Here is a 24241-nt window from a genome sequence, read left to right as displayed (position 1 = left end):
AATGTTTTCACTTGATTTTAATGTTCAGTGTGAAAATGATGCAACCTCTCTGACCCAGTACTAAGAAACTGTAAATAAGTATCTTCCAAGACAGACAGTCTAGCTAAATCAGACAAGTAAACACAGAAATCAATTCCTATAATATACAAGAAGGAAGAAATATTTATTTAACTCTTTCACCACTGTAGACCATAATGGACTCAACCAAGTCAATGCATGGTAGAGTTTACTAAAGTTACATAGGGATGAAAGGGTTGATGGTTTCCTGCTGAATATCATATATATTTCATGAATACCAATATTTTCAGTATCAATATCAGTATATTTTGTCGTATCGGTGAAATATACTTGGAAAATTATTAAATTTTCTAGATCTATTCATTACATTTTCAAAGTGCATACAATGAAAAAAATCTCAACACATCAAAAATTGTGGGCAGTAGTAGCATACATTTTTGGCACCATATTCTAATGACATTGTGTTTGAGAATAATGCTGTACACCATTTTGAATGGGTTACTTCAATGCAATTCTTTAACCGTTTTCTGCTACGAGCTGGTCAGATTTACTTTATAAATGTTATCAGTTGAGTAGTTAAGTAAATGTCATTGTGTAGAAAGCAAAGATTTACCAAATCAACCACTCATTCTACCATTCAAATGGATAGAATCGTATGTCTCACCAGTCTGATAAATATTAAATTTAAGCCAATAACCATGGCATATTAAATTTAATAAACGACCTCATTTTGAATATTGCAAACCCCTGGATGGTATTAACATACTTGCCAACTTTTTGAAATTTCCATGGGGGAGATTACACATGCTCAGAATTAAAACATACATAAAATGTGTGTATGTAGTACATCTTAGGGAAAAGTTTCCCTAAGAAAAGAAAAGTTTCCCTAAGTTTCCCTAAGTTTCCCTAAGTTGCCATTTAAAAGACTAACTTTTAAATGGCATTTTTTGAGTTGTTTGTTCAGATGAAATCATCAAATCTTAGAAACCAGATCAGAAGAAATAGGGAGAGTTTGCCGGCAAGTATGTGGTATGAACAATCTTAAAATAGTACAATATCATAATTACAAATTAACTGGAATTCTATTGTTGATCATTACTAAAGGGCTTCAGTTCCAAACAATGAATACTGTTGTTGTTAAAAAGACGTTAGAAGCAAAAAAACTGCGAAACAAAAACCAAAAATTTTGAAATGTTAAAATTGGGAACATCAGTATGAAACATATATAGCGTAATGTAGCCACACTTAGGCAATTATAAACAATTCAAAAGATAATATTTCGTATCATTCATTTAAGTATTGAACTGCTTTCTGTTGGCATTTATAGGCAATATGAATGCCAACTGCACAAAGGCAAATTCCATGAAGCGCACTGTTGGCAGTTCATGAGCTGGACAACTCGCAACTAACTTTGTTAGGGTTATATAGTGGCAATGACATACGATGGTAACTATTCAAACTTTAAATACTTTAATAAAATTCTAAAGAAATAAAAAAAATAAAAGTTATTTATAGCTAAGAAATGAAACAGAAAAGTTCTCATTTCGGATTTGTTTAAATGTGAATTTCTACTTTATCATGACTGGTGTTTTAAGATATATAATGAGATTTAATTATATTAAAATCAGTTTTCATTTGTGATCTTAATAGGAGAAATCCGACATTAAATAATTGTGAGAGTTGAAAAAGAGTGCAATGCAATAGATCCTCAAAAAACGAAAAAAAAGAACAGCTTTGATTGTAATAGCTTAACAAAATTCCTTAGTCTTCTCTTATAAATTATATAAATAAATATCTAAAAACTTATATTCCGTCCACTCTTATTTAATTAACATTTCAGGCCAGTATGGTACTCGGATTTTCTTTACTGATCCATCAAAAACTCGATCCATCCAGTTTGTGTAGCCTTTCAGAAGATCCTCCGAAGGTACGTCTTCCCTGAAGCGTTTTTCTTCTGAATCTGATTCCTCATCCGTATCGAAAAACCCGATAGAGCTTGGAACGTTATCAGTATGTTGTCGGACCCATCTCCGAACTCGCTTCGGATGGTAAATGTAGAAATATTTTCTGAAACCATTAATGGCCAGAACTGTTCCCAAACAACTTTTGATTTTGATGCCAGACAGGTCTTGTTTGAAGTCGACACATTCCTCGAGTAGGTGTCTGTACCATCCCAGATAGAGATCAAGGTCTACGAAACCAAATGTGAGGGCGCTGTACCTACAATGGGTGTAAGAATAGGATTAAAGGGAGATAACCATACCTAATCAGTGATAAACCCATGCTCAGGGTTAAGCCCACCCCATTGATATCATATAATATTACATTATTGAATTATATTTATATTTACAGATGAAGGTAAAACAACCTTGTACATAACATTTATATGCATTAATAAGTGTAATATTTTATAGTCTTAAATTTCTTGTTTCTAAAACTTCTCGAATGAAACATTTAAATACAATTTTTGCCTAAAACTATTATATTGCTGCATTTATGGAAGTTTTAATCAAGCCTATTGCTTTCAAAATTTTGCAGGATCTGGCGTCATTCTTGTCTAATCCAACGTAAAATATTTGCTTACATAACAACTTCAATTAACACATATGTTTGGTATTGCCTAAATTAGATACCTCCAATGTTTTTTTTTACATTTACATATTATAATTTCTGCAAGTCATCATTACCACATATGAATGTTTGATTTGATACCCAAAAACTTAAACTGAACAACAATGTGGACAAAATCACATCAATGACGGAATAATGGTGTCCCCTTACCGTAGAATGAAATGGTGATAAATGTTCGGAACCAATTCTTATGAATGTCACTTCATCGATTTTATCAGTGGAAAACAAGCAATAAGTTCCAGCCAGAAGGAGTTCTGACTACTGGGGTAAAACAACATCTTGTATATATATCATCACAGTGTGAAATACTACGGGGGTTAAACAACATCTTGTATATATATATTATCACAGTGTGAAATACAGGAACTTGTATCACATGGCCTAAAAACTTGTATCACTATACAGTAAAACCTTGTTATATACGTATACTGCCACTATTTGTCCAGAGAAATTTGGCATTATAAAGGGGCCTGGCCATAAATTGAGGGAAACATATAGGGGAATTCTTAAAAGAAAAGGTGAAAAGAGAAATTGAAATATGTTCGTGGTAAACGAAGTGGCAAATGAAAAGATCGGTATTATATAGAGATGATATTGTTACTGTATTAAGATTCACACGGTAACCATGTAATACACACAATAACTGTGGTGACACTCTCAAGTTACAAATGAGATTTCCCCATCAAATGTTCATGTATTGTTTGGTTGCTAATATTCACGAGGGTTTTTTATTTCGTGAATTTTGCGAATGCTTTAAAATTCGTCAAATTAAAACCATCGTGAATATTTTAGATCGTCGGGTAGTTTGATACTTGTAGTAACAAGCACTCAGAACTCTTTCCGAGGTGTTCCAAAAAAACTGACAGAAATTGTGTTTCATGAAAGTAAAACCCCTGTGAAATAAGGTCTGGACACCGAACCACAAACTTTTAACCCCGCTAAATCTAACAACTATACAGTTCCAGATACCACACAGCTTTCCATACCTTGTATAAGTCGGGTAAACTAGTTCCCCAAACCGATGGAGCAGCTTTTCTTTCGATTCTTCATCCACCAAAAGGGCAAAGGTCAAGCCTGTCTCCACATTAGAAACCAAGTCACTGTACGACTTATAGTTGATCTCATATATGTTGACTTTTTTGTTGTCTACAGAACTGAAAAGCAGGAATGTCAAAGTCAGCATATATGTTTTATGTAACATGATAAAACATACTCAATATTCCATAACATTGTGAAGGTGGTAAGCCAGGCAATGGTAGATTGGTGTTAAACATTGTTCAGGTCAAAATATAAAAACATTCTAAGGATATATATCAAACCGTCAAATTTCGAAATGTTTAAATTTGCCTGTGTTGGTACCCAGCAGTGATAGTTTTTGCTCAATGAACGGACTCCTTTATGAATGAAATGAAACACGTGCAAATATTACATTTTATTTAATTCCTGAAAGAAAATTCACCGATGAAACACATTTGAAGTTTTTGTGTTCTAAGTGTTAATTTCTGGTAGACATTTCAGTATGATATGAGCCAGTAACCACATAAACTAGGTTTATTACAGATCTACTTTGTTTTGATCCAAAAATCATGTGAAGAAATCAGTGATAAACTTATGTCAAATACTAATACAACTACATGGCGAATTCTGAAACCAGTCATTACAGACAGTTGGTTAGATGGTCACATTTCATGTAGATAATCATGAGGCCAAAAAAAAAAGTGTGTTTCCTGTTTCTGCTTAAAAAAATTAGGGTCAGTCGGTAGGCAATTGATTTTTTTGAAAATATTTAACGATGCTTATATAGAACAGGAGTTCTGACATTAACAGTGCATATCACTAAATGCCAATTAAAACTTTAGGGTAGGCACCAAAATCTAGGGTTGGTAGGGAAACCAGAAACACACATATTTTTGTGTTTGGCCTTATGTACATATGTAAGAATTAATGTCATCAAGATAGACAGATACATACACAGTAAAGAAGGTGAAGGTCGATTATAGATTCATGCACAGAGGGCCAAGGTCATTAGGTTCACACAAAGGAAAAGGTCAAGGTCATTATTACATACTGCAAAGGTCAATATCAATTCACCCTTCCACATCGTTGTTAGCAACGCGGTTGCTATACAAATTCAGCCAATCAGAGCGCGAGTTCGATTGTCGGCCATTACCTCCGACAACTTTGTCGGACATTGACACGAGGGTAAATACGAGCGGCAGTGAAATAATGGTGAAGAAGTGCTCCTGGGGAACCAGCAACAGCGACAGCCTATATGCAGAAAGATTGGAGAACGGTGTGACATTAATTCCCTTTCCAAAACCCTAAAACCAACCTAGAAACATGCCTGAGATGGGTGAAGGCTTGTGGACGACCCCATTCGCAGCTTAATGCAACAAATATAGATAGACACAAGTTTGTTTGTTCAAAGGTATGTTTATATCCCGATATTAGAAAATATAATGTAGTAAAGCAGAGAATATGGTTGACCAAACAGGCAATACTCACATAATCCTCAATTTCATTCATATGTTTTTAATATGTCTCGAGCAAAACTTGTTATGACACTGTGTAAACATAAGAGCTGTTGGTCCAACACAGGGGCATGCACAGCGGAATCATCATTTCTTTTTTTGATGTCTTGTATTCTGCTGGTTTAATTCATAAGCATATAAAAAGTTGCGGGTGTGCAAGCAGCAAACACACATCAATTATTATCTTTAATCTTAATAAAACCAACATTTTGTTGACCCATTAGTTGTTTACATTACAGCTGTATTACATGCCCCTATGTCAACAAAATGAAAGTAGAGAGCTTGTTTACTGTTTACCGTTAGACTTTAACAATTATGATCAGTTTTTCATTGCTATAGATTTTCCAAGTAGAAAGTATTGTCCTGACAGGAAATATGTTGCAGTGAATCAGATAAGCTATAATCAATTAACTTCTTTATACCTTGGTGTTTAAACATTTTGATAAACAAATTGTTATTCCCAAAATGTCAAGTATGCATACATACAAATTGAAATAGACATTCTAAAATAAGATTTTTTATATAAATTAATTCAGGGCATGTAGTTATACTGTAAGTGATTGATTTTATTGAAAGATGTATCCCTTTCTAGTTTCTAACCAATGAGTCTTTGGTGTTTTTTTCAACCCATTCTCCATGTCTTAATGTTGTGCTATATCAAAAGAGGAATACATCGAGATCATGTTGTAAATAATTATGGTTACACCTAAATTGTTGAGTCTTGAAAACCCATAATAAAATTAATCTTCATTTCTTTATTGTCAAGACACAGCACTGAACTGAACAATGATATGGAGGATCCCCAGCCCACTTCAGTCCCAGTTAACACTCCAGACAGTACTGGCCATGTAGCAGCACCACAGCAAGAACATGATCTTGTACAAACTGATGTCCAAGGTATAGATATGCTTTAGTATAAAGCTGAGATAAATTTTGAAAATGGAAAGATACCAAAATATCATTTTATCTATAAAACCAGAAACTGAACTATGCACTATACATCAAACTCATTTGGCATGTAGTCTCCATATGTATATAGTCCTAGAACACTTATGGTATTGTTGTGTACAATTTCAATTGTATTGGTTTTCATTAAATATTTAATACCAGTTTTAACTGGAATAAAATACAGTGAAGCCTGTCTCGTCCGACCCCTGATTATTCAGACACTTTACACATAATGCTGTAATCCCATGTGTTATGAAAATAATAGTATATGACCTGTGTATTTAGACTATTGACAGACTATTTTTCTGTAATCTTACCAGTATGTTATGCCCCAGTGAATGTCAGGTTAGACAGGTTTCACTGTATACATGTATAACTATTATCAATTAATACAATTTTTAGAGACTAGGAATTGCAAACCAATATATTTTAAAGGCTTCAAGTTCTAATGTGAAATTGTGGCAATATCAAAGTATGTGTGTAAATTATTATTGGGTTTGCTCAGTTGGTGTGATTTAGGTAAAGCTATATATGGTATACCTTATCTTTTGAGGTATGGTAAAGCATGATACTTGTAGAAAAATGACAGCTGAAGTAATATTTTGGTCATAAATGGAATATCAGGATAAATTCTCTCAACAAACAGTTCTTTTGTTGTGAACACAACAAGGTCACACCATGGAGCACCTGTGACTAGCAGTTAAGCAGTTGTCCCTGTATTTGAACATAGTAGTTGTGTTTTCTGTTCATTTTTACAACATTGTTTTCATAACTAGGTACAAAATTCTGGATCACATTGCAAGCTTCAGTAATACTCATCTGCCTTGCTACAAAGGGACATTTTATTTCCACAATACCAGTCTCCCCTTTGTCACATACTTTACCATCAGGTGTGGCGGCTAGATGGGAAAATTCATTGTTTATCACTAACCCACAATCATGGACATGTATGTTTTAGACAGACTTTTGACTGACATATTTTTCTCTGGCAATTTTCCCCCTACTAATACCATAATCTGTTGCTACAGAAGAAAATGTCTTTATTGTAAACAAATCTCTTAGCATAGCATCAGTAGGACCTTTTTTTCTGTTTACAACTTTGAACATCTGAGATGCTGTAAGTCTTTTCTCTCTGAGTCTGTTCCATAGGGTGTTGGTACTTTGGGACCGTGTTGCCTTTTCCAACATTGCAACCTTTGATATTTCCACCAAATCTTGGTAACAAGGTGGCAACCTAACTTTTACTGGTTGGGTATAAATCATTTCTCAGCAAGACATGACATTGCCATTGTTAAAAGCAATGTCATTCTTCTGAGACTGAAAATAAAATAAAATCAGCTGAATTTGATTTATTTATAGAACTTTTTTTCAGGAACATCTTTGGAACTGCTATCAGCAGCAGCTGAAATCAAGAGGCTACAACAACAAGTTCATCAGTCTGAAGTCTTATTCAATGAATACAGAGTGTGGTATGAACAACATGAAGCTACATTGGGAAATCCTGTAAGTGATGACAAACCCAAACCACTGACTGTTCAGGAGATTTTAAAGGAGGAATCACAGATTCAAGGATTATTTGAATATTATACAGGATTCAAATTCTCAACATTCCAGGCCCTACTTGACTTTCTCACTATTCAGGCCCCACAACACCATAATAACAGGAAAGACATAGTTAACATGGAGTGCGAGGATAAACTGTTGTTAACATTGATGAGACTGCGACACAATTTTGGTCTTAAAGATCTGGCTTTTAGATTTGCTATCTCCACTCAAGCAGTGATTTGCAGAACAGGATGCGAACCTCTGGCATACCGTGAAACGTTGTAAGTTCGCAAGTCCCTGTCGCAGATGGAAGAAACTTGTAAACTAGGCCTGCTGCACATCAGATCTTGTCACTCTTAGATATTGAAGAATGGAGGAAGGGTAATACTATATAATTTTGGGAATGGGGCATGGGGTAATAATGTACTGATGATTTGTTATCAACACAGAATTAATGCTTTGTCCTTAAAAAGAGGACAAAAGGGAGGGATAAATGTCTATGTTATGCCTTTATGTAAGCTGCTATTCACTTCATTTGCAGAACTTGGATGAGTGCATTAAAGGAATAATTAAATATAATTAATATGACTAATGTTTTAGACTTTTTATTTCTTCACTGTAAACAGTACATTTAGGAACAAATGTTTTGAATAGGGCCTACTCCCTTGTTTTTATTTGGATGTAATCGCACAGTACAGCAACAGATGTCGGAGATGACTGTTAACGTTATCAATGTCCACCTTTTGTTATATATAATTTTTACATTTTTAATGACTCATTGACTGCCATGATTGTACGTTAGGCCTGCACTACAGTCTGTAGTTTAGGGTACACGCATATATATAGGGGGTTCATATATGATCATATTGCAATAGGTAAGATTACACACATAAACAGTTTAACACCAGCTTGTCATACTTGCCAACTTCTTAAAATGTCCATCGGGGAGATTAAAACAAATGTATGTATAACTGTACACCCCAAGTAAATGGCATCTTTTGAGCTGTTCTTTCAGATGAAATTTTAGCAAATTCACTAGTTTAAATTGCTCAATTTCTTCTCTTGGCCTAGCACCCACTATCCATGACATGATCTTCAAATAGATGTAGGTGGTCATTACTATGTAGATGTAAAACTCGTGAGTCTCCCTCCTAAATAGGGAGAATTGCCAAGTATTGAGCCGCGGATACCGCTATTTAAAAAAACGTCTGAACAAGGAAACCAACGTACATCACTGCATGATATTTTGAACAACCGTTTAATTAAAAAAAGAAAAGAAAAACGGAACTCGACAGACCCAAACTGGATAATTACCCAGCTGAACAGTATGCGTCCTTAACACACTTCTTTGTTAAGCCTACTGTACATGTAATGTTAACAAGTGTGGCTTCTCCCCCTTTCTCATGCTTCTGTAGCATCTCCCTCCGATTGCCACCTCCGCTTGGACATCATTTTTTGTTAAATTTAGGTTGTGGACATAGCCCTCTCTAAAATAAATAGTTCCCCTGGATAAACATTTTTCAGAAATGTTTGCATCTTGAATGTATCCCATACAAAAATCATCGGGAATGTCCCCGAGTCCTGCAACAGTCGCTGCCTCCATCGCCATGGGCAAAATTTTATTATGGCTTGTTTACATTTGTTGTAGGAGTATGTAGTCACGTGACTTTGGTTGCTACGTGGGGGCGGGGCATGGAAGGGTGAATTGATACAATTGCAGGAAGAGGTCAAGTTTACTAGATAAATGTATTGGGTCAAGATTAATACGAAACACAACAGGAGGTAAAGGTCAATAAATGCATACAAAGGTCAAGGTAAACATAATATATTCAGAGGGCTCAAGGTCCATAGATACATACATGTACACAGAAAAAGGTCATGTCAATAGCTTTATAGACGTATAAACAAAAAGAGGTCAAGGTCAATAGATCACAAACAGAGGTGGTCAAGGTCAATATGTCCATATATAGAAGGTCAAGGTCAAAAACTTCAAACACAGGAATAGGTCAAGGTCAAATATCACATACAAGGTCAAGTTAAGTGAACAGATACATACGTTGAAGGTGGTCGTGCCTTCACTTTTTTTGGTTCCTTTTCCTTGACCTGCTGGTTTTCTATATCGGCCATCTTGTTCATAAAGTATCCCATACAGAACATGAGGAACAGAGACAACAGCACCGTACTTACAGTGAAACCATCATACCTGTAGAGTAAAAACACATTTCAATTGTCACTACCAAACCATCATACCTGTAGAGTAAAAATACATTTCAATTGTTACTACCAAACCATCATACCTGCAGAGAGTAAAAACACATTCACTCAATAGTTACTACATGTATTCATGTTTATAAGATAACAAGTTTTATGTGCCATGTACAAACATGAAAAAGGTAGATTTTGGGAAATCTTATATCTTGAAATTCAAAATGAGCAATATTTTGACATTCCCTAATAACAGTCAAACTTTCATGATTTGAACTTCTAAGATTAATTTCTCAATATGGCAAATTATGACAAAAGGCGGGGATTCTCGTCATTTTATAACCTGAACATGTACACTATAAGATTTATATTTACACGAAACATATTTTCATATACAGGATTAAATTTTCTCAATGGTCACGCAAACTTAGAAACATTAAATTTTGACGCCATGCATTTTGGATGTCCATTTACTTTAAATCCAAATTTGTAACAGAAAGGTAACCGGTATAGAAATTTCACAAAAAAACCACTCTTAGTCCTTGCATCACTGTGGACCACAATGGACTCTTCCAGATAAATGGATGGTAGAGTCTACGAAAGCTACTTAGGGGTGAAAGGGTTAAGGATACCCGTACCACTGCCAAAAACGGGTAACTATGCATTGATTGGAAACTAGTTTTTTTCTGGCATGACTACATACTGTTGATAAATCATTAACGAAATGAAAACCATACCCTGTGGGACTATTGTGAGAAATAGAAAAGAAGAAATAAACACAAAATATCTAACAACAGTGCCCCGAGTGTAAAAATCCAGCAGGGCTAGTTCAAGATTTTTTTTACATTTGACTTCAAATTGGTATACCATCACTCTTAACCCAATGAACTAGCTACCTGGTCATTGGAAACATTGAGGTCCAACTGTGCTACAGTTATATAAAATGGAACTTAAATGGAGGTTATTGTTTACAGGGAAAAAACACAGTGAAGTGAGGCAGGGATCCTTAAGAATACAAACTTTTCCTCTTGATGTGCTAAAAATAGATCTCAACTTATTTTGATACATTACACAACTCGTAGCATGAGATAAAGCAGGCAGGACATAACTTACCATGTTAGATAGGAAAAACCTCTTTCAGCCCAGTCCAGAAGTCTATACAGAATCCTCACCATCAGACCCTGTTAAATTAAAACACAACACATGTTAAATTGAAGATGAGATACAAATAACGTAATCAAAACACTGACATCTATTGTTTGATGTCTGCCTATTTTCAACAAAGTTTACTAGAAAAAAATTGCTATTGTAGATATTTAACGTTATCAATTTATTGTTTATAATTTATTGTTTATATGTGTTGGTAAGCATATTTAAGTATCATATTTATCCATCAATAAGCCCATGCTTGGTAATAAGCCCATCAATATATATTGCAGTTTGTAAAAAATGTCAACAAAAGCTTTTTCTTTGTCCTGTAATAAGCCCACCCCCCTACTTTCAGTCAGAGATTATGTGTTGTCCTGTAATAAGCCCCCCCCCCTACTTTCAGTCAGAGATTGTGTGTTGGCTCCCTGGGCTTATTGCAGGATAAATATAGTAAGTCTTGCTCTCTCTAAATAACTCCAATTCTTGAAAAATATACCATCAATATAAGATTAACTATTATATACAATTGTTTTCAATCTGAAGTTTACGCATTGTCCTAACTATTCATGTTGTTATTACATTAGATATTACGGTAATTACCCATCACTAACTCGATTCTTTGTTTTGATACTTACCAAAGCATGTTCATTATGAAACTCCGGTAGAAGAATCTTATAAGCGAGAGACTGATCAGAGTTAAGGAGAAGTTTGACTTTCTCCTCAAGGTACTCCTCACACTCCTGTAGGCGGTTAGGGTTGGCACTCCAACCTGTTTTCAGCCAATCATAGCTCAGGTGGTGAATGTCCATCCTCCAAATAAAGACAACCTATAACAGGTAATGCAATGATTGGCAGGTCAGAATACTAGGTCAGAATACTAAGATAAAAGTTGTAGGTTACAGCTATATAATCTGTACCTCATAGTTTTTTACTAAAGCCTTAACTCATTCACCCCTGAAGACATATTTGAACTCTTCCAATTCAAAGGTTGGAATAGTTCATTATGAAATTTTAGGGGTGAATGAGCAAAGATGTGTATGCACAAGTAAATTATAAGGGAGTGTTACCTAAATTGACAGATTTCTATTCAAAGAGATCAATATAATTGTCCATGTTTCCAAAGTTTGAGTAAAGTCCAATTTTATGTATGTATACAATGTCAATATACACATACATGTGTGTACTTCCTTTATGGATTTTATTATTATTATTACATGCTTAACGGCCCATCAACGCAGGATAGGTCATTTGGGCCAACGAATGGTTGACAAAAACAAACGTAAAATAAAACATCAAACAAACTTAAAAGTACAAGACAAACATCAATTTGAATATTGAAAGTGGCTATATATTTTGACTCATATTTTATTAAAAAGACCAATGCAGACTGGAGGAATTATTAGCTATATAAAATTAAACTATTGCAGCATGTAGATTGTGGTGGATATGTGATTTATTTGATCACAGGTTAGAGATAATGCTGTCCTTAAGTTAACAAGAGGCCCATGGGCCTTAACGGTCACCTGAGTCCTACAATATTTATTTTTGTTGTTGAAATATGTACCAATTTGAGTAAAAAATAGTATAATGTTAACTTAACTTTGTCAGGACCATGAGCTGATCATTCCTAGACCAATTTTAAGTGAGATCGGCCTATTAGAACTAAGTAGCAAAATAGCGGCCATGGCAGCCAAATTGTATTTCTGATTGACCCGAAAAATAACAACACTTTGTCAGGACCATGATTCGATCATTCCTACAAAGTTTCAGTTCAATCGGCCAAGTAGATCTTTACTTTAAGTTTGAAATAGTTTTTCAAAATGGCAGCCGTGGTGGCCATATTGGATTTCTGATCGACCCGAAAAATAACAACACTTTGTCAGGACCATGAGTCAATCATTCCTACAAAGTTTCAGTTCAATCGGCCTAGCAGAACTTGACTTTAAGTTTGAAATAGTTTTTCAAAATGGCGGCCGTGGCGGCCATATTGGATTTCTGATCGACCCGAAAAATAACAACACTTTGTCAGGACCATGAGTCGATCATTCCTACAAACTTTCAGTTCAATCGGCCCAGCAGAACTTGACTTTAAGTTTGAAATAGGTTTTCAAAATGGCGGCCGTGGCGGCCATATTGGATTTCTGATCGACCCGAAAAATAACAACACTTTGTCAGGACCATGAGGCGATCATTCCTACCAACTTTCAGTTCAATCGGCCCAGCAGAACTTGACTTTAAGTTTGAAATGTAAAATGTTAACGGACGACGGACGACGACGGACGAAAACGGATAGCAATAGGTCACTTGAGCTAAAGCTCAGGTGACCTAATAAAACCACCTATCAACCAAGATCTACATGCTATAATTATATAATATCAGAACAAGGCAATATTGCTCAAGGTCTTCTCTGTATTGGACACTTGTTTTAGTCATACCTTAGCAGCATTGTTTTCGACGACAGATTTGCTTCCCTTTGTTAGGCTCTTCACAAAGTCCTTCTGAGTGTCTTCGTATACATAGGTGAACCTGACACGATCCTGCTGTATTAATGGGGAACGCCGGATGTACTGGCGGAACGATTCTCGATATACCTCGTGATCATTGGCCTTCTTTGTAAATAGAACAATGCACAATCTGAAAAAAATACCACAGGGATTTATATTTTATTGTAATATTGAACTACAGGGATCTGTATGAATTCATTAAGTAACTAAAGTGAAAATAGAGCATTTGTTATACATGTTGTATGTGGGTGTCAAACTATTTCCCCTTCTCCGTATAGAATAAGATAAACACTAAACAGCTTCCTGACAGCTGCCTGAGGTTGCCCAGAATATGTCTGGGCTGACTACAGGATATCCTCGAACGCATGGAAGCCCGGCCAGCGGACTGCCTCAAATTAATTTATTTTCTGCATTTAATTTCACCAACATATTGATAATTAACTTTGTTGAAATTTCATGCTTAAAATGCACAAACATGCAGTAATTTGCATGATAGCAACTGGTTCTTCAAAGTAATCCAGGGCTTTGGTTCAATGTTTCCTATTGGTCTATGCCTATCTTGGCAGGACTACCATGATTAACCAGGACTAATTTTAAAATGTTTTTCCAGTAGTTCTACAAGCATGTGTACTAACATGTGTAGTTATTGATGATTTCATACAGTTTTAACTTTATATTTATGTGAAAAGGCAAAAAAGACCCGGTTGAATTTGTCATTTTAAAATTGTTACTGGTAACTAGGTCAGTTCACCCTTCACATTCCAAATCCTGAAAACAGCACTGCCACAAATGTATAGTGATATTTCTTCTCAAATGAAGTTTTCTATTTATAATATATAATGAAGCATTAAAACAACAATGAATCTAGTTTACTGACTTTTTACGACGTGCTGATCGCTCAACAGGGCAAAGCTCATCAAATCTTTCTTGAGATGACAATCTAGGTAGCAGCAGGAATTTGTTACTTTCGATGACTTCATTTAGCGTACTTCGTGACAACTGGTGCATCTGTCGAAAACAAATTATATTGCAGTTAATTCAGCAGACCAATACCACACCTATGGTAACAGGATAATGACTTTAAAGTACACAGAAAGGGCAGCTTTCTGCCTACAGATAATCTCACTCTACAGACTAGGACATCTTCAAAATCAAACAATTCAGGTCTTGATGCACATACCTTCTCTACACCCTCGGAATTTGATTTGTTTCAGGTAAAAAAACAACATCTAACCAATCACTAGGCTGATAGCTGTCCTTTGAAGATTACAGAGAAGCAACATCCAACTTTAAAGCCGGTTATATTCACTTTTACACTGCCGCACAATCGTTTCGATGTACATTAAAGTATCGAACAGTGTAGCTGTATCAACCACAAGGTGGCACATACAGAGCCTTCAATTTTGTCATGATATATTTCAGGGGTGCAGAGAATGAAAGTGAGTGTAACTACTGGAATTTTGAGGAGGAAAATATATCCTTGAAGCTAGTGTCATTATAATCATTATGCTGACATAACTGGAAATAGACAGACTGAGCTCTGTTAATTATCAGGAACGTTCAGAGTTAGTTTTGAAGCTTATTGGTGTTTCTATCAACCACTTACGCTTATAGTAGCCACTGGCGATGAAGATTCCTCATTGAACATAAGCAGAGTTTCTCTGTATTTATTGACTCCATTTTTCTTCATGATTTTGGCGACGTCTGGCGAACTTGTGTGTATGTATGCAAATTTTACAAAATTTTTGTAATACATGGCTGTGGCAAGAAATCGGATTGCTGGTTCCTCCTTCTGTCCGAGGATAATGGCTCGGACTTGGTTGTCCGTCCATCCGTCCAGATAAGTGTTGTAGGTGTCATCTGTCAACTTCTGTAGATAAAAAAAAGGAAACTTGCTGATTTATGGAGCTCAGAGTGTTTAATGGAAAATTAAAGCTATTCAGATTCTATATGTTTGACCTAGTATGGTGAATATACCGGTACATATAAACCTATACACAGATGCTGATTGTGATTCATTTAATATGTAGAAATTTCTTTTCAATTTCTATGATCTTATATATATGCATAATTATACTTATACACTATATATATAATAATTTTTATTTTTTTGAGTACTTGGAAATTTAAATCTAGTATAACATTAGTTATGGACGGTGATAGGTCACTTGTCTAGTAAAATCTAAAAATGACTAAAAAGAAATTGTAAAACATAACATAATATGCCCTCACTTCTTCTTTGATGGAAATGGAACTAAAGGAAAATTTACCTTGATGAAAAAAGAGCTTTAAGTTTATGCAAAGACCAAAAAAGGTCAGTAAACTGGAAACTGAATTATACTGCCTTTAAGTTGAAAAAAAGTTATCAAAACTCTCTTCAGTAATAAATGTTAACCTTAAGGAATTACATTTTGTCACAAAAATTTGAAAAATCCTGACAGTGTTTACCCTTTTTATAAGTTTTGAGGGGAACATCTTCCTGATAAAGTCTCTGAACTGCTGAGGCCCGACACTTCCTGTGAAGAAGGTCGCTCTACCGTTGACGATTCCTAAAATGGCAGGTACATGATGAACTCGGAGTTCCGAGGCCAAACCGACAGCATGTCCAGCATGGAAGGTTCCTACACCGAAACCTATGTAAGTAGTGAAAAGAGAAAGTCATACTGTCTATTAAGTAGAAACACCACACTGAGTGATTAAGTGAAACGTGGTTATACCATACTTTCTTCACAAAATTCCATAATTTTGAAAGATATATGTCAATATACATAAAAACAATTCATATGCACTGATGTACCAGAACTTGATGTGACTAACTGGACATCAAGATTATACAGGTGTCATTCTTTGTTTCTATACCTAAATACTGATATCAATTTAAAATGTTTACAGTTAATTAGGTTATAATTTCGATTAATTTCAATAAGGATGTTTATTTTGTTTCCAGAACAATAAGATCAATATGACACTGAGAGTTTTCAAATTAAAGTATTCAAGAATTTATTTTGTTTTTTGTTTTGTTTTTCAGTTAGGCCAAGCAAAATGCATCTCCTTTCTAACAGTACTTTCTTTAAAACCCCGAAGGATATTGATCAAATACTTTATTTTAAAAAGACTTTAAAGAAAAACACAAGCCATTCAGATTGATTTATCTCGCATATGCCCCACTTTGACCATCGATGCACATATCAAAGAAACTAACTTAAATGCAAAAACTTAATGTGGATGGAGATTCTGACAAAGTCAATGGCCCATGAAAAGTAGGCAGCATTCGTGGTGGCGAGACAAAAAGGATTTAAAAATAAAAATTCCTTTTATATGTATGTTTAACAGTGTATGGAATGGTTATAACAGTGTTAAGGAAAAAAAGAGGTACATATTGTTGGGTAAATATTTTGGAAACAAATACATTTTAGTCACTGAAATTCAATGAAAATATTGTCTGTACATTGTAAGTGATTTGTAGTTTGGAAACAAAAATGAAAGCGATATGACAATTATACATGTTAACCACCTACCAACAAGGTCAAGCTCTTTGATGAATTTTTCGATGTGGTGATCAATTCTTGAACACTCAAAACAGAAATCTGCATATGCATAGAGGAAGTAGGGTCTATTGTAGCTCTCGGGGAGGATCTTCGTCTCATACATTCTGTAACAGATAAAAGTACTATTACTTGTTGGGCAAGAATAATGATATAAATTCATGCAGTAGTGCTGCACTTCATATGATTAAGTACCAACTAAATGTAAACAAGAAAATGAAGGTAAAATGCAAGTATTGATGTATTACATTAGTCAATACTAACCGCTAATTACTTCAATTTTTTTTCTTTCTTTCAATTTTCAAAATCATGCAAACAGTTAATTATTAAATTAATTAACTTTCAAATTAATTTTCCACTAAAACATGTTCACTTGGCAACAAAAGTATACACTAGACCAAATTCTTCATCAGTGATAAATAAAAACTATGGTTTGTTATATGCTGCCATCATCATTTGTCCAGTAAAAGTTTTTGTAAATTATAAAAAGTAACAAAAGTAACATGGTTTTAGTTAATTTATCAAGGAGTTGCAAAAAAAGACTTTAAATTGGTAAATGTTTTAAGTAAGAAAGGTTGCAAATGAAGTGAAAAGAAATTTTGTTGAAGTTTTCAGATTCAGTACTACATTTTTGACTTATAGCATATATATATATATACACGTTAATTTGTCATGAATATGGTTACCTTTCAGCTGTATATATATACATTTAAGAATAGTAGTCAATCGCAGCAAGCTTGGGATAAGTTAGTACCTGAAGAATCCCACTATAAGGGAGAAATCGGTCAACAGTAATAAATAAAAGAAAATCAACTTATCCTGAGCTTGTTGCGATTGACTACTCTTCTAATTAGTTTGTCCCTATTCCTGATCAATCGCCCTGCATACTGGCTGGTATCCAGGCAATGGATTCAGGAACCAACAAAACATCAATTAAAGAAACGGCGTTGGCTCTACCCTTGGATCTATATATACATGTAATTGACAACATGTTATATACCCTACCTGTGTGTGACAGTATATTTATCGATGATTGATTCCCCTCCTCCAAAATGGAATCCAGAACTTCTGAAAAAATTTCCAAATCCTTCGAAAGGTCCACCGCCTTGGTGGAAGCCTTGCTGTCTTTGAGGTTCTCGTGCAGTGGTGTACCCAAATCTGTCATACTGTCGTCTCTTCTCCTCGTCACTCAACGTCTTCAAAAACAAGTTATCTAATGCAATTGAAGTCCAATGTGATGTGCTAATATGTAAGTAGTTACATCTAATATGTCCAGAAACCATCAACCAATGAGAAACCAGCCTAGTACAGATACCAGCATGGACTGGACACTAATTATGTACAACCATATATACCAAATACAGTGATAATTTGTAAATGTTCATTTCTTTGGAAATATATTAAACTGTTTTGAAAATGAAAACCAATCAGAAACAAGACATTAAATACTGTGACCTTGTTAAAATGCACAATTTTGATCCAGTCAAATTATAATTGTTCATTCCATCCCCATACTACTTTAGTAGACTCTACCATATATTGATCTGAATAGGTCCATTATGGTCTACAGTCATGAAAGTGTTGAAGATTTACCTTCACCACTATAATTTCTGATGATACTTCTACGAAATGTTCATTAAATTGAATTAGCCTCTGAAGCCAATTCTATTAATTTTGAAGAAAGGTTTCATATGATGATTTATCTTAATAACTATCTTTATTATAAAATTAATTCCTTTCAATGGAATTTTAATGTTACTTTCATACAAAAAATTGCAGTAGTACATGAACAATGAATTTAATCAAACTAATTCACTTTCATTTTTAGGGTATAGAATCTGCATCTACTGGGACACTGATGTGCATGAATTAAAGTTAGCTGTAGTTGCTAATGGTCCAAGGGAGATAACTCACCATTAATTTATATATTATGATATTTATCCAAAAATAATGTAAAGCATCATTGTTTATTAAATTAGAATGTTGGCTGAATAAAAATGTAGTCAGTGGTACAAAATCATGATGTGTTTGTGTGTCAATCCCCTATCATCTAATACTACTACATCCATCATATTTGACCACTGAGACAGCAACAGTGTTTATATATGGACTGGTGCAAAAGCTAAATTTCAGACTATACCTCATATGCTTCATTTATTCTAGTGAAAACATCGGCGGCATTGGGATCCTTGTTTTTATCCGGATGCCTGCAAGAAAAGAAAATACAATCAGTGAAAACTTTCAAATGAAAATCTGTGGTGTGCAAATGACCACTGACTTATCTAGTAATTTGTGTGCTAGGTGTATTGAAAAACTGCAATACCTGTATTCACTATCAGCAGTGAACGATTTTCAAAATTTAGGTTATAGTACCCTCTGTATATTAATTGTACACGCCACCTCACTCTTCTTGGAAATTAGATTTGACATGGATTGTTACACTAACTTAAAATTGAACCATATATACTGAGCACGAGTCATTCAGCCAGATCTGAGTGAGAGCCTGGGTAAAGGTAAAATCATACCAGCTTTGCATGTTTTTTTCACAATCAGTCAGTCTTGTTGACTTTGTGCTTAGGCCAAAAAATACTTGTGTTTCTACTTTCGTCCTCAGAAAAAATAGGGTAGGTTGGAAGGCATTTTTTTATTATTGAAAATATTTTTACTATTCTTATATAGAACAGGACTTCTGACTTAAACAGTAGTGCATATCACTAAATGCTGATAAAAAAATGGGTAGGCGTAAAAATCTAGAGTTGGAGGGTTAGTGGAAACGTAAGTTTCTTTTATTTGGCCTTATTCAACAGAAATATTGGGGCTTGTTCGTTTATGCGGAACAACCGTTTTTTCCATTTGTAAATGTAACAATTTCAGGTATAAATCCTGGCGGACCTGCCAATTTTAATGCAGGCCTTACAAGGCTTTGTCAAGGCTTGCCTGAAAGCAGCATTAGATTACTAGGTCCGACCATAGTTAATAAACGAACAACTGTGGTCTGACCGGTTCAACCGTTTCAACGAAAACAGCCCCGATGTACATGTCATCATTCTGGACATTTGAACCACTTTCTTACTGTTTTTTCAATAATAGCCCCCTACATGCAGGGTTTTTGCCAGCTATTATGGGAAAGGGCCTCTGAGCAGGAATTTGGAAGATATCATCGACATTTGGCAAGCATCATCAGTGATCAGTGATCCCCTACAGGATTGGAAAAATATCATAAGTTTGGAAAAAATTAAATCTACAATGTGATAAGCAAAAATTTTCCTCTACCTGTTTCTTTCAGTAAAATGTATAGCAATACATAACTATCAATTTTCAGTGTTTTGTTTATTCAATTTCAAATTTATTTATTTATACCTGGAATACATAGGAATATATACCAATGCTGGCAAGATCCATCATCAGGTGGATGGTCCTCCTTCGTAAGACGTTTCGGCACTTTTCCACGTCGTCCTCCAGAGGTGCACCGACTGGGTTGATCAGACCCAGCCAGGGACAGGTCGGCTCTCTCTGCTGCTGGTTGGAATTGCAGCTTGCGGCCATGTTGTTGCTGCAGCCTCCTGCATCGTCCATCAAGTCTTGCCATGTCCTGTGTTGTGGCACCGTGTGACTAGCACCACTGTTGGTATCCACCCCAAGGCTCTTCTCTCTGCATCCATATCCAGTTGGATACCATCTCTGCCTGTCTGCTCACAGCACCCACAAGCTTCTTCCGCTCTATCCCTAGTATCCCCAGCAACCTCAATGTCCTCCATAGAGATTAGCCAGGGAAACTCCTGCAACAAACCTCTACTGGCAGGCACCATACCTTCCAACCTCATTGTTGGCAGTCCTATACAAGTTGCTGGTACTTCGTCCTCTTCCGCTCATGTGCCTCCTCTATCCTGTCCTCCCATGGAACCGTCAATTCTACCATCATGACCTGCTTGCAATTGGAGTTCCAGGAAAACAACACAATGTCTGGGCGGAGTGGTGTTGCAGCCACCTCGGCTGGGAAACCCATCCTCTGATGGATGTCTGCCCTCATTGCTGTTGCGAGTATCCCGCCTCCCTCCGAGCTGCTCTCCCCTTTGGTTCCTGCCTTCACAAAGTTGACAAACTTTGGTCCCTTCATCACTGCTCTTTTCGTCCTTCTGGCATTGTCGTGGCTCTCTGCTATTTCCTTGAGGACCTGGTCATGGTGCCATGTGTTCCTGCCATCTGTAAGTGCGACCATGCAAGATGATAGCACATGCGCCAAATTGGCGGGTCGTCTGCACAGTCCACATGCTGCATTGTCCCTCAGTCTCCAGGTGTGTAGGTTTGACGGGCTAGGTAGCAAGTCATATGTATGTATGTATGTATGGATGGTAATACTTTGAACATTGCACATATCATGACTGGAAACTTACATAAACACTCTTTTAATCCAATTGGGAAAATAAAGACTGAAATTGGGAAAATAAAGATTCAGCTGAAATTGGGAAAATTCAGGGTCATTTTTCAATTGAGAATGGGTCCCTATATACACCGGATTCTATAAACACTCTGACATGTATATTTTAGAGTACCTGTACAGGTAATTTTTTATTATCTGATATTTAAGCCTGTGCGTATATGCACAACAATTGTGTGTTCGAATGGCACTCATCAGACAAAATCAACAATATTTTCAATAAACTGTTTCAACAATCAAATGGTCATTATTTACTGTAATAGGACATCCGTGGGGAGAGTCTGTCCAGTGTCGGTAGATGAAAGCGATCGTATAATAATTTAGGTTTTCCCAAAACTACCTACAAACTGACCCCCGGCAATCCCCAGGAATGTCCCGCTGCATCTGTTTACAGTCAAAGGTATACAAGTCCGTCAGATGTGGAGGAGTATCCGAGTTATAAACCAATCCACACCTTGTTTTTAAGTTAACTAATGTTTACATAATATCCCACGGCTAAGCTAGCCGTTAAAACATGGCAAACAATACGTACATTAATAACAGTATACAGACCACAGTACAGAACAAATCCCACTGCAATATATAGAAAATAATGGAGTGTAGCAGTGAACCTATATATATTAGCCCAATGTGGTAAAATAAGGCCTATAGGTAATTTTAACTATTCTTTAAGTATAACGATGAAAACTAACCCCTCCCAGAACACTGACAAATAAACGTTCAGCTGACAAGCTTTAACCTTACCCTAGTGTGGGTGTATATATACTGTTTACAGTACATCGGTAGCACTGTTTTCAGCGCCTCGGTGGAGAGGTTTTCCCCTCCTGGTATATAATGCAAGTCCCCGTGTTTTACCAGTGCATTCCCTTATATACCCCAGCCTCCTGGTCCTATGTAACATGTATCGGACAACCATTCTGATTGGCTTAATCTATGACGTATGCGCAGTGACCTCGGAACCTTTTCCCATAACTCCCCAAAATTTGGTCGTCTCAAAAGTTAACACCCATGCAGTTAAACAAATAGACTGCACCGGTGATAGCTGCTACATATGCCGATAGAATAGCCTTACCGTACCTTTAGTTACACTAGGATGGCAATTCCAATAAAGGGATACACATGGAAACAGTAAATTGAAATTAAAGACTTAGGCTAGTAACCCACATTGTTTTCCCACATAACATTGTTCATATGGGTATTACGTAATAATCCTGCATTTGGGGAACAGAGCCCATTTGAGTAACAATTTTATTACTGAAATGGGTAATAAAGTGAAATAAAAACACATAAAGTTCTTTTAAAAACTTGGAGCCAAAAAGGGCGTTATTCTTTCAACTGAATCCAATATATATATATAACACTATAATACATTTGTTCACAAAATGTTATCAATTCTGATGTCTAACTTTTGGTGAAAATGACAAACCATATCACTGATTTTGTTCTCCATTGACTTTAGTAGTGTGTAGTCAATGGGATCATCCAGTGCAAATGTGACAGGTGAGCATGACTTGTGTGCTATTTATAGCAACTCTACAAAACACTTTAAGCAATGGTAGGTGATTCAATTGGTCATTTTTTTACACAAAGATTTAGACAACTGAATTAACATTTTATTGTGCACAACTGCATCTCATTTTATCTTTTACAGGTTGGGCACAACGGCACTTATGTGTAATAATCCTGCATTTGGGTAATAGTTACCCATTTACAGTAACAATTTTATTACCGAGATGGGGAATAAAATGCTGTGTTTTTATTTCATTTTATTCTCAAGTTGTGTTTTTATTTCATTTTATTCCCCATCTCAGTAATAAAATTGTTACTGCAAATGTGTAACTGTTACCCAAATGCAGGATTAATATTATTACCCATATGCGTCATTGTGCCCAATCTGTTTTATTGAAACATGTTGAAAGACTGATGCCCTTTTTTGTTCATAATGTTTAAAAGGAATTTATGTGTTTTCATTTCACTTTATTCCCCATTTCAGTAATAAAATTGTTACTCAAATGGGTACTGTCCAACCGGTTTTTACTCAATTAAGCAATCATTAAACTGCTTCCACAGATTTTGAGGAACAAACTGCTTATGATGTTGTAATGTTAACCTTTATTGTACAGAATGTAATTAAAACAGTAGAACATGGATCTTCCTGTAAGAAACCATATGTGAGGAATCAGTCGGAGATGGGCGCCACAGATTAATGGCATCAGTGGACATTGTCTATTTCATAATCTGATAATTGTGTTTCCAACCCAACGCTTTTAGAGCGACATAGCAGACTTTGCAAGAAATAAAAAGATATTGAAAAGTGAGACACAGCCAGTGGTAGCAGCAAATGCAAAATAATTGAAGGATCGGCATCATCGCACCCTAGCCCGTAATCTCAATCGATCATCAGTCTCAGACATCATCTCACATCTCAGCTTACCATTCTCGCGCTTGTGCCTTGTAAGCTTGCTTGATTTCTTTTAGGGATGCAGTTCTCTTCACACCCAGAGTCTGATACAGGTCTTCATCTTCTTGTCCCGTTGAAATGTTTCCAAACAGTATTATCGCGAGTAAAAGTCTTAATTTTAACATTTTTTAACGCGAATTGTCATTATCTATGCTCTCACAACGAACTTCAAGGTCGAAATTAACCTTGAATCGTCCTAAATAAAACCACGATTAAATAAAACATTCAATTGATTGAGATTGGATTTAGTACAACTTTAGTTTCGC

General features: G+C 35.6%; 2 protein-coding genes across 2 annotated transcripts; one reads left to right on the top strand and one right to left on the bottom strand.

Moving 5' to 3' along the window:
* Positions 1-257: 257 nt before the first annotated feature.
* On the bottom strand, positions 258-24151 carry LOC110440500 (dnaJ homolog subfamily C member 16-like). The gene is made up of 13 exons (XM_021483617.1): positions 23949-24151; positions 19217-19283; positions 18082-18272; positions 17050-17183; positions 15980-16164; positions 15138-15401; positions 14409-14539; positions 13463-13661; positions 11663-11854; positions 10992-11059; positions 9730-9876; positions 3636-3803; positions 258-2238 (listed from the first exon to the last, which is right to left on the bottom strand). Exons 1-13 carry the CDS (start codon positions 24098-24100, stop codon positions 1839-1841), a joined length of 2298 nt encoding a protein of 765 aa, XP_021339292.1. The 5' UTR covers positions 24101-24151; the 3' UTR covers positions 258-1838.
* On the top strand, positions 5718-8259 carry LOC110440501. The gene is made up of 2 exons (XM_021483618.1): positions 5718-6077; positions 7501-8259. Exons 1-2 carry the CDS (start codon positions 5972-5974, stop codon positions 7956-7958), a joined length of 564 nt encoding a protein of 187 aa, XP_021339293.1. The 5' UTR covers positions 5718-5971; the 3' UTR covers positions 7959-8259.
* Positions 24152-24241: the final 90 nt, after the last annotated feature.

The sequence above is a fragment of the Mizuhopecten yessoensis genome, unplaced genomic scaffold (genome assembly GCF_002113885.1).
Source record: "Mizuhopecten yessoensis strain PY_sf001 unplaced genomic scaffold, ASM211388v2 scaffold11183, whole genome shotgun sequence".
NCBI classification, from domain to species: Eukaryota; Metazoa; Mollusca; class Bivalvia; order Pectinida; family Pectinidae; genus Mizuhopecten; species Mizuhopecten yessoensis.
This window is presented reverse-complemented; position numbering and strand designations above follow the sequence as displayed.